The sequence below is a fragment of the Paroedura picta genome, chromosome 1, assembly GCF_049243985.1.
Source record: "Paroedura picta isolate Pp20150507F chromosome 1, Ppicta_v3.0, whole genome shotgun sequence".
NCBI lineage: Eukaryota > Metazoa > Chordata > Lepidosauria > Squamata > Gekkonidae > Paroedura > Paroedura picta.
This window is the reverse complement of record NC_135369.1, coordinates 180,814,662-180,826,721: the sequence shown is the minus strand read 5'-3', so window position 1 is coordinate 180,826,721 and position 12,060 is coordinate 180,814,662. Positions and strand designations below refer to the sequence as shown.

Here is a 12,060-nt window from a genome sequence, read left to right as displayed (position 1 = left end):
TACACAGAATGCAATTTCCGTTTGGATATGGGGTAATTTAAATTTTCCTTCTGCAGCAAGAAGGATTGATCCGGAGTGACCCTACCTTTATTGTGCGATATCTTAGTGCTTTTAAACCTCAATATTTAAAGGCTGTTTTGAATCTGGGCTCTCCTCCGTGGTAGAGGACCCGTGATTGGCCACAGGTGGTCATGTGACAAACTTGCCTTAAAGGAGAAGCCCCTAATTTCTCTCAACTTATTTAGGTCTTGTTTTTTTTTTCTCTGACTTCTTCGATCCTCCCCCCCCCCCCTTCAAGAAAAGAAAGGATTTTTTCGTCTCTCATCTGACTTCTTCGATCCTCTTCCCCCCTTCAAGAAAACAGTCTCCATTTGCCTCCTCCCCACTCTTCTGAGCCTCCCTAACCACGTGCAGAACACTTTCCTGTTTCAATGGGGAGGGGGGGAGAGGAAGACTCGAGTTCAAATCAATCTGAACTCAACAGGATTGACAATGGAATAAACAAAGTAAGTGCAGACTCTGCCAAGGTTTCCTTTGTCCTGGGTTCTGAGAGTACCAGTAAGGGATTCAGGGAAGACTAGAAAGCTGTCACAATATAAGTAAATGTATTTGAATTTAGGGGTGAGCGCTTCAGCCGCCTCAGTAATCACCAAAGCCAGAGGCGGCCGGTGCCGTGGTGCAGAGAGGAGGGGCAGCAGTGCCATTGGTGTGTCAGCTGGTGCCTGCACACAGGCACAGAGCTCTGTGCTTATGTGCGGCTGCCAACTGGCATGCTGACGCTGATGCCACCCCTCCTCTCTGTGCTGGCCGCCTCGGGCTTCGGTGATTGAACTGCACCAAAGCGCTCACCCCTAAAAGAGGCATATACTGCTAAACCATAATCCAATCCCGACTCTCTTATTTAGTCCCGCCCCCCAAGAATTTAATGCATTCTATTTACTTTTTTTGCTGAATTTGGCAACTCCTCTTGGGTGTGGTGGTTTACTGAGGTAGAATTACATTTCACTGGTTGTGAGGGAGACACCTTAATCCAGTCGGCTGGTGCTGCAAACACCATGAAGCCCCAAAGACAGAACATACATAAAGCTCATCAGCAGAAAGGAACAGAGATTCTTATCTGAAAGGAAGAAGTTTACATCAGCCACAATCCATCTCTCCCGCACAAAACTAAAGGTGTCCCTGGCATGAGGACTGGGTTATGTGCCTGGTCCTCTCTCTCCTGCCTGGGATAGCAGAGATTTTGGCCCACCACCTTGCCAGGGCCAGGATTAGGGGGACAGCACTAAAGTGGCTAGTCTCCTTTCTCTGGAACCGAACATTGAGGGTTGCAGTGGGGAAAGAGTTTTCGGCCTCTTTTGGGCTCCCATGTGGAGTACCTCAGGGGGCGATACTCTCCCCTACACTTTTCAACATCTATATACGCCCTCTAGCCCAGCTGGTCCAAGGCTATGGGCTGGAATGTCACCAATCTGCAGATGACACCCAGCTCTACTTCCTAATGGATGGCCAGCCGGACTCCCCCCAGATACAATTGCCAGATGTTTGGAAGCAGTGGCTGGATGTCTCAGGCAACCCCTCCAAGACGGTGGTCCTAGGGCTGGGTAGAAGGGGGAAGGATCAGGAAGCGCATCTCCCATGCCTGGATGAGGTGTAATTATCACCGGCACCAGAAGCCAGGAACTTGGATGTGACCTTTGATGCCTCCCTTCCATGGAGTCTCAGGTCATGAAAGTAGACCGAACGGCGTTTTTTCATCTTTTCCAAGCACGGCTACTAGCGCCCTATCTGCCCTCCGAACACTTAGCAACAGTGATCCATGCAACGGTTACTTCCAGACTAGACTACTGTAACTCGCTCTGCATGGGCCTACCCTTGGCTTTGACCCTGAAATTGCAGCTGGCACTGAACGCTGCTGCAAGAGTCCTCACTGGAACATCCTGGAGGGCCCATATTCAGCCAGTGCTACGCCATCTGCACTGGTTACCAGTCTGCTTCCGGATTAAGCCTGGGTCTGGCTTATTTGTGGAACCACTTATCTGCTTATGCCCCCCACGGGGCATAAACAAACAAACAAACAAATAAATACCCTGAAGCCAAGCCACTGGGCCATTTCCCCTTCAAAAATATGTCCTGCACAAGAGAGAGAGAGAGAGAAACAAATTCTGTCGAGAAAACATATTCTCATTTAAAAAAAAAAACAGAAATTGCAAGGCTAATGCCTTCGGAAACATCTTGTGATATAAATAAAATGTCTTTGGAGACTTTGTAGATCCTTTAAAAACATCATGTATTTTCTTAAGAGGGAACCCCGGGGTGAAGAAGCTAATATTCAGGGGAGCCGGGAATGGACATAAACAGCGTGAAGCGTCAATGATGAAAAGTCACGGATTCTCTGATGCCACGCATAAAACAACAAAGGGATTTATTCATTTCTTCTGAGAAAAACCAAACCCCTGAGTACATAAAGACAGCCAGAAGCAGGAGAAGAGAGCCGGCAGTTCCTCATATCATCGTACAGTTTGCCAGGGATCTTTTAATACATTTACACCGACATGGACCTGATTATTTCTTTTTTAGAAAAATTGTATAGGCATATATATATATATATGTATATTATATATATAAAATACAAAGCAATGGAATGTCATATTTAATTAATGACCTGGAAAAAAAAAAGAGAGTCTAACAAAGAGGCACAGAATTTACCAACAAGCATTTGTAAAGATTTACAGGCAGATGTAAAGGTAACACGAGTGATATTCGCCGGGCTTTTCCGGCGTAATAGAGCCATCCTGATGATCCCCGTCAGGAACACGGAGAGAAAGGGCAAAGCAGAACGAAACACCAAGGCCCCGATCCCGGCTAAAGACGGTGAGGATTTGGTCTCATTAAATCAAGTTTGCCGTGATTACTTTCGTTGCTTCTGAGAGGGTGTCGTCACGGCTGACTCATTGGAATGGAATCGAAGCAGGAGTGGTTTAAAGATTCACGGGACCCGTAGCACCAGGGGCAGTTTGAGGGTTTGTGGGCCCTAGCAGGGTACAGTTGCAACAGGAGCAGCTAGACTGGGAGGGGACGGGCCCCCTGCAGTGGAAAGGGGTGTGACCCTGAGGGTCCCTAAAGAGGGACAGTGGGGGACGAGAGAGCTCCAGCCCTGATTCACGGATGGAAGGCATCATGCAGGGCCATTAGCATGTGCTACATGTTCTACATGGATAAACCGGCCCTGGGGTTGTGTGATTCAGCCGCCGAAGCAGCTGTTCCTGCCCGTAGCAGCCAGCCCCGCAGCACGGTGCTGGCTGCTACAGGTGGGAACGGCCGCTTCAGCTAGTCCAGACCTTGAGAGGCTGGATAGCCATCTGACAGAGAAGCTGATTCTGTGAAGATTCAAGGGGGTGGCAGGTGACAGTGGATGAGTGATAGGGTTGTGAGTGTCCTGCATAGTGCAGGACTAGATGAACCAGGAGGCCCCTTCCAACTGTATTATTCTATGAAAAATAGGACCTTGCTGAGATAGTTCATAGAATCACAGAATCATAGAGTTGGAAGGGGCCATACAGGCCATCTAGTCCAACCCCCTGCTCAACGCAGGATCAGCCCAAAGCATCCTAAAGCATCCAAGAAAAGTGTGCATCCAACCTTTGCTTGAAGACTGCCAGTTCAATGATATGTCAACCTGCGGTTGGTGACCCCAATGGCTACTGTGGAGCCTGCTCCTCACATGGGTACCCCTCCGTGGAACACACGGCTGCCAGGTTCCCCCTGGCCACCAGCAAAGAAGTGGGGAGTGGAATTATCAGAGCCAGATTAGGAAAACCCTGGAGATTAGTGGTTGGAGGTTAGCAAGGACAAGGACCTCAATGAAGAAGAAGAAGAAGAAGAAGAAGAAGAAGAAGAAGAAGAAGAAGAAGAAGAAGAAGAAGAAGAAGAAGAAGAAGAAGAAGAAGAAGAAGAAGAAGAAGAAGAGTTGGTTCTTATATGCCGCTTTTTTCTACCTGAAGGAGGCTCAAAGCGGCTTACAGTCACCTTCCCTTTCCTCTCCCCACAACAGATACCCTGTGGGGTAGGTGGGGCTGAGAGAGCCCTGATATTCCTGCTCGGTCAGAGCTGCTTTATCAGTGCTGTGGCAAGCCAAAGGTCACCCAGCTGGCTGCATGTGGGGAGTGCAGAATTGAACCCTGCATTCCAGATTAGAAGTCCGCACTCCTAACCTCTACACCAAACAAGAACAGAGTCCACCCACCAAAACATCCACCCCCCTCCCGAATACTCAGTCTGGAGGTGAGCTGTAATTCTAGGGGTCTCAAGATTCCACCTGGAGGCTGGCAACCTTAGTGGAACCACTGCCATGGGATCAGATGACCATGGTGGCTGAGCAGCCAGCAGCAATTATGAATCAAGGATAGAGTATGAAGGATCTCTCAGGACCAAAGAGCTATGGGATGCTGGTGAAGATTCATACATAGCCCAATTAAACAAAACTATCTGTTTACTTAAAATTATTCTATCCTGCCTTATTTCCTTAGAATTGAGGGGAGGGTCAGCGTCAATATTACTGAGCTCCCTTAGCTATGGTGCTGTGTGGACCACTTCTGAAGCTAATGTGGCCCCGGATGAATGGGCAGTTACTCCCACCATGAAACTGACCCCATGGGAGAGAAGTCAGGGACTTGCAGCAATCAACCCAGGGTTATCCAAGGCATGGACCACCATCCGAGCAACAGACTACTTGAGCACAGGCAAATGTTGCTTTGTGAATCATGTCCCCTCTCAGATTCTGCTGAAAAACCGAGATGGTCATATCCCACGAGTCAAACCTCTATGACATGATTCTGAGAGGGCACCTTCAGACACACTCTATGTTGTCTTAGACATAATTTGTGACACAAACTCTGGTTGTGCTTCCAGGAGTGCATAATCAGCTGTGGGTTGTTCGCAAACAACTATTCATCTGCTGCTTGCCTCCTGTCCCCTCTCCAGGCAGAAGGTCAGGCAGGATCCCGAACTGTCTTGCATTGTCACCCTGCTGGGAAAGCCTTGTGAGTCATGACACGTACAGACTACGTGCTCTTGGTCCACTATAAGTGGTGGGAGGGCCATGGGTGGGTCTTCTTGCCATCACATCAGCCTCTGTTTTTCTACGTCCTCCTTCATCTAAGACTTCCTTGATCCCTTTCCTTCTATTTCCCCCTTTGTTGGGTTCTTTTCGCCTCAGCCTGTGCCCCTGCGGTGAGGCAGACCCTGCTCAAGTTCCCATGAAGAAAAACTACTACCAGCACCTCTATGTCGGGAAGGGTGGTCTAGGATGGACTGGCTGACCCACATGTCAGTCGCAAAGGTACCTTTGGTTCCTGGAACCAATTTTAAAGTGTTAAAAATAAAAACCTCCGTTCAAAAAGTGCTGCACAAACATTTGTCCAGATAACTATGCGAGTTTTGAGTTCTCTTTGCCTCCTTCCTGTCAAAAGAAAAGGGGCCATTTGCCTGAAAATGGGGTTTGAGTATCATCACCAACCTCCAGGTGGGTCCTGAAGATCTCCTGGAATGACACTTGATCTCCAGACAACAGAGATCAGTTTCTGTAGAGCAAATTACTGCTTTGGTGGGTGAACTCTAGGGCAGGGGTAGTCAACCTGTGGTCCTCCAGATGTTCATGGACTACAATTCCCATGAACCCCTGCCAGCATTTGCTGGCAGGGGCTCGTGGGAATTGTAGTACTTGAACATCTGGAGGACCACAGGTTGACTACCCCTGCTCTAGGGCATTCTACCCTCCACAAACATCTGGAGGACCACAGGTTGACTACTCCTGCTCTAGGGCATTCTACCCTCATGGGAATTGTAGTCCATGAACATCTGGAGGACCACAGGTTGACTACCCCTGCTCTAGGGCATTCTACCCTCCACCCCTAAATCCTTTGCTGGAACTGGATGTACAGAAGAGCCAAAACCATGGACATGGGTGGTTGGGAGCTTAAAGGAAAGGGGAAGCCGAACTCATTGCACTGCTCCTGTTTCTATGTATAAGAATAATACATTTATTTTTAGAGCCTGCCCTTCTCAGTTGGCTCTGTGCATCCAAATGCTGCCTTAAACGCCTACAAATTCCATTTCGTGAAGGTAAGTTCAAGTTGCCTCGGAGCAACGTATCGTAAAGATTGGTCTCCTTACGAGTAAACAGGGAGGGGTGGGGGAGAGCTTTCATCCTAGCAACTACCACCTGCATTATGGAGAAAAGACCAGCACCATTTGCATAAAGCTGTAACATACTAGTCATAAACATGTGAATACTCATTATACTTGCTGTTTCAGCCAAACACACACCTATAGAAAGAAATGTATTTCTGTACATGCACGATAACAAAATTGTTCCATTGAGAGACAAGAAACACGGTGTGATATACGACGTTTACCCAAGGGGCGTCCCGGAATGCTCACGACCTCCCCCTACTGGCTCGATCTGCCGCGAAGGGCAGACCACAGCAGATGACGCTTATAGGCGTCACTTTCGGGTCCAGCTTGCTAAGTGACACAGAGCAGCAGGACTGCAACCTAGCCCACAGTTTTGCATAGTTTGGGTTCCGCTGCAATGGTCAGCAGAACATAAAATGCATGAACGAGATCGCAGTTCATCATCATCGCAGTCCCACAGGGATAATCGTCCAGGGGGCAACCAAGTTTTCAGTGTATGACCCTTCTGGACCACGTCTCTCTCTCTCTCTCTCTCTCTCTATGTTAAAGGGTGTGGGGCAGGGGTGGGGGAGAAACTCTTGACGCCCTGGAGCTCTGCTTTTGGCATCCAAGGGTGTTCAAACCAGTCTCCTCCTCAGGGATGGGGTTGGGGACTGATCCCTCTCTCCCTGCCGTATTAGCATGCGATCTGCACTGTTAATGCACTGGATCCGGCCCTACAAAGAGAACACATTCGTACGTACACCAGAGAAATCTATATAAAAGGCGTTCCTGCGTTTCGATAAACCGATGCTTTCGGGAACGCTAGCACACGTTGAAGTGGGAGAAACCTGCCGGTTCTGTGCGTTGAAAAGGGTTTTTTTTTTTGTTTTGTCTTGTCTTGTTTTGTTTTTTTTTGCACCCTTAAGACAATGTACTTGGTGGCCTACCGAAAACAAAACAAAAACGAGATCACATGGTGGTGTCCCAGATCCCTGAAGACAGCTGGTTGCAGGACGTCTCGTCCGCCTTCGGCAAGAGACTTGGCTTTTTGAAAGGGGAGGGGGGAGGAGTTGCGAGGCTTTGCTTTGTCTGGTGCAGGATGGCCTGCCAGCCCTCTTGTTCCTCGCAAAGCTTCCGGCGCCAGTCTAGCAATTCCCGCAGAGCCGCACTCTCGTTCTCTGACAGTCTGAGCTGATGGATAACCTGCAACAGGAAAGGGGTCACGGATGAGATTCCTTACGGGCAGTGGGAAGAACAGTGAGGGGGTCCAGGGGGAGACAGGGACCTGGACGTCTGGGTCTCTCTCTTCCGCCCCAACAGCAGGAAGTCAGTACCGATACCTCTTCCCGTCCCCCACCCCCACCCCCACCCCCGCATGTGTACAGAGCTTACTCAGTCCTCCCAAGTTCAGTGTCTGGACATATGTGATCAAAGAGTTAGGGCTTGATTCCAAAGATTTTGATGTTAAAAACAAAAATGGGGCAATAAGAATAGGCAGGAGATGTGGGGTGCCGACTTTGGGTGATCACAAGAAGAACATAAGCAAATCTGACTTTTTAAGAGGAAGGAGAAGGAGAGCTGGTTTTTTGCACCCTGGTTTTTAACACCCGGAGGATTCTCAAAGTGGCTTACAGTCACCTTCCCTTTCCTCTCCCCAGAACAGACACCCAGTGAAGAAGGTGAGGCTGAGAGAGCTCTGAGAGAACTGTGACTGGCACAAGGTCACCCAGCTGGCTGCATGTGGAGGAGTGAGGAATCCAGCCTGGTTCTCCAGATTTAGAGGCCGCCGTTCTTAACCACAACAACCAAGAGTTAGATATGATGGGAGAATGAGGAGAGTTGTAATTCTGGGGGCGTGTAGGCCTAGTGAGACAGGAGAAGGGGCAGAGTGATAGTGTTGCTAGATTCAAGCCCAATGGCAATTTCTTTTTTTGGCTATCAAGTCAAAGCTGACTTATGGTGGGTTTTGAAGGCAAGAGACATTCAGAGCTGGACCCTGGACCTCTTTGGTGATATCCCATCAAAACATTAACCAGGGCTGACCCTGCTTGGCTTCCAAGATCTGATGAGACCAGGCTAGTCTGTAATAAGGTAAAGGTAAAGGTATCCCCTGTGCAAGCACTGAGTCATGTCTGACCCTTGGGGTGACGCCCTCCAGCGTTTTCTTGGCAGACTCAATATGGGGTGGTTTGCCAGTGCCTTCCCCAGTCATTACCATTTACCCCCCAGCAAGCTGGGTACTCATTTTACCGACCTCGGAAGGATGGAAGGCTGAGTCAACCTTGAGCCGGCTGCTGGGATTGAACTCCCGGCCTCATGGGCAGACAGCTTCAGACAGCATTTCTGCTGCCTTACCACCCTGCGCCACAAGAGGCTCATAGTCTGTAATTGTAACAATTTAGAGGCCAATAAGATTTTCATGGTATGAGCTTATGAACGTCAAAGCTCCTTCATCAAATGGTAGCCCTGAAAAACTTGTTAGTCTGTAAGATGCTACTAGACTCATATCCTGCTGTTTCACTGCAGACCAACAGAACAGCTATCTTCTGAAGCTATTGAATTGGTTTACTATAATTGCTTTAATTCTGTCCTCATCTTTCTGCTCAGTAAGGTGGTTTGGAAAAGAGAAAAAGCACATGTAAAATATATTCAACACACGACCACCGTTCCCATCTATAAAAGCTGCAGAGGCTATAGGCGCTAGGTTGTGCGCGGCAGCATCCAAATCGGCCTAGAAAGGCCACACACAACCCTAATAGGGGCATACTGCACGAGCAGAGGGCTGGCCTAGGTGGCCTGTATGGCCCATTCCAACACTATGATTCTAAGGATATTAATAAAAGCACTCAGAGAAGCATAGCAAAAAGAAAAGGAACAGTACAAGCACTGACAATGAAAGCAGGAGAACCACAGACAATAGTAAGAATCAAAATCAAAAGAGTGAAACTGCTGTGGGGCAGTAGGGGGGACAGATACACCATTCCAGCCATCATTTTAAAATCCTTCAAGGTCTTTCAGAATATAAATATCTTTCCTCCACTCTGGAAAGCAAGTTTCAAAGGGTATTCGTGTTGGCCTGCAACCGAAGATCTAGCTTTGAGTCCTGTAGTAGTTGTTTATTGTTATCATGGTCCTCAACCAATACAATTGCAATCACAATCATAATCTAAGCTAAAACTTTAAAATAATGATAAATTTGCTTAATCAAATTTGTCTGCAATATAATTAAAAAGAGAGAGAGAGAGAAATGAGATTTGAGGTAGGCACGTGCACACAGGAAAAATTCGTACCATTCAAGATTCGGCCAGAAATGATTCGGGCCGATTTCAAACTGCACCAATACCACTTTACTTTCCAGATTCAGCCAAACTGATTTGGTCAAATCTGAAAAGCTTCACTGGGCGGCACCCACCAAACAGCTGATAATGAAGTTGTGCCACTGCTAAGCTTGAAGAGGGATTTAAAAGGGGTGGCCAGCATCCTGTCATTATCAGCTGTTAAGTGTCTGCCTGCTCCCTTTAAATTCTCCCCCCTTACTTTTGCAGGGGGGGAGCATTTTACTTTAATAATCAATACATAAGTCTACAAGAAATTATTCTTCAGGAACTTGCCCTCTCTGCTCATTCAAGATCCAACAGATACGCTCTCAAGAGAGCTGCATTTGCTGTTTGGTTCCCCTAAAACAACCTAATTGGATGTGCACATCAGTGCTGGTGGCAGGGGGGGGGAGTGCAGGCTCCCCAAATATCGAGCATTTTCACGGTGGGTGGGTAGCAGTGCTCCTCTGTCCCAACTTTAAAACAAGCACAAAGGTTATATGATGTGACAGCTTGCTTTCAGCCTCCCAGAAAGTTTTTAAAAACTTAAAGCACAAAAATCGGTGATAATGGCATCTGCACATGGTGGCAGCGGTGGGAGTAATGTTGCTTATCTGTATAACATCACAAAGACAATTGAGGCAGTCAGACTGCAGCATTCTGCTTGAGTCAGAAGAGTAATGGATATGCTGTTGTGGGGAGGTTATTGCCTTTTTCACGGGTATAAAACATTGCACTTTGAATGTTCAAAGAATGCAACATTCCTCTCAAAGAAGCGCCCCCTCACGAGAAGATCTGTGGCCATCTCCAACAAGACGCCAGTGCGCGTTTACGCACGCTCATGGTGAAGAAAGGCTGTGAGAAAGCGGATAAGGATTTTTTAAAAGGGTCTGTTTCATTATTCTTGCCTTGCCACTGATGCAGGGTTTGCAGAACTGACGGCTGCCAAATAAGGGAACCCTGCCAGCGGCACAGAGGGATCCATCCTCCATTTCACACAAAGACGCCAAGGCTATTAAAAAAAAAATGTTGGCATAGTTTGCATTCAGTTAATTTTGCGTCAGCATTTCCTTTGTATGTTTCCCCCCCCCCAATTTAGAACAGAAATAAATATTTGGTCCAGGACGTAGATCAAAATTGTCTTTCTTCCCTTCCTTCATTAAAACTCTTCCTGGTTCTTTGAGCATAGAGGAAATTAAGCTTTAATTAATAACCGTTAGGTGGTGAGGGAGACAAAAACCAATTGAAGGATTTGTGTGGAAAATATATTATTCATCTGATGGGCATGATATTCCTTCCAAAGACTGGGAGAACGTGAGGCAGGACAAGAAAAAATGACAGGAAGGGGGAGGGGAGAGAGAGCCCAGGGCTGATTCTGCACTTTCTTTATTCCATTGTGGATCTTGCTGAATTCAGATCTATTTGAACTCGGGTCTTCCTCTATATCCCCCCCCCCCCCACTGAAACAGAAAAGTGTTCTGCACTCGATTGGGGAAGCTTAGAACGGGGAGGGGTGCTAATTGCAGCAGGTGTCTCTTACTTTCTTTTCTTGAACGAGTGGGGGGTAGAGGATTGGAGACAGCAAAGGAGGGGGAATAAATCCAAGAGGCAAATCTCTGCCGAGTGAAGTTAGGGCTTCTGGAGCTTCTGCCCAGAGAAGTTAGGGTTTCCCCTTTAAGGGAAGCCTTGCAACCTGGGAATGAGGAAGCCTTTGAACTGACTCCCTGGCCAATCAGGACTTTTCTACAATGTTGGAAGCTCAAGTCAGCAAGTTAGTATGGGAAAACCAGAGATCTGCACCTTTACTCATGGTGATTTTTTCAAATATTGAGGGTTATATCCACTTCAGGATATTTCAGGGGAAAGATAGGGTCACTCTGGATCAAGCATGCTTGTTGCAGAGGGAAAATTTAAATCACCCCAATTTATAATGGAAATCACATTCAGTCTAGACAGCAGGGATTGAATCGACCTGGGATTGGAATAAAAGCTCTGTGCAGATTCAGCCTAGGTTAAACTATTAAAAGCTATGCTCATTTGAAACGACACCCTCAATTTTAAAGATGAATGGGTTAAAATAGTTAATTGTATAATCTTTTTCAAACCTTACGATCACACTTACTCAGACCCTACCAAAGGGAGCATGCACTACCTGTGATGTTCCTGATATATGCTGTTGCCATTTTGTATGAATAGGGTAAAGCATGAATATTCCGCATATAGATTTTCCATTCATGGAAGATCCACACATTGTCCTAGTCACACAAAATGGTCACCATGCACACCCAGAATGCCAAAGGTCATGTGTCCTCTAGTTTATTTTATTATTTGTCCCAAAGTGGCAGACATTCAAACAATGAATTGTCAAAGGCTGGAGCCTACAGCTGGAGTCAACTGGTCATTGTGGGTTTCCTGGCTGTGTGGCCATGGTCTGGTAGTTTTAGTCTCTCCAGGAACTGTGACTGGCATGTTCAGAAAATGAAGTTTATATGGACTATATTTTACTTTGAGATTAAAAGCTGAATATGAGTCACTGAACGGAGTTCAGGACATAATTCCATCCTTGATG

General features: G+C 47.1%; 1 protein-coding gene across 3 annotated transcripts in view; it reads right to left on the bottom strand.

The window, feature by feature from the left end:
• Positions 1-5,706: 5,706 nt before the first annotated feature.
• MYO16 (myosin XVI) overlaps positions 5,707-12,060 on the bottom strand; it is a 167,649-nt gene continuing 161,295 nt past the window's right edge. For all 3 annotated transcript variants that reach the window (XM_077314411.1, XM_077314418.1, XM_077314403.1), the window contains exon 35: positions 5,707-7,377. In XM_077314411.1, the coding sequence (XP_077170526.1) occupies positions 7,144-7,377 (234 nt within the window). In that variant the 3' untranslated portion in view covers positions 5,707-7,143. The remainder of the gene's footprint in view (positions 7,378-12,060) is intronic.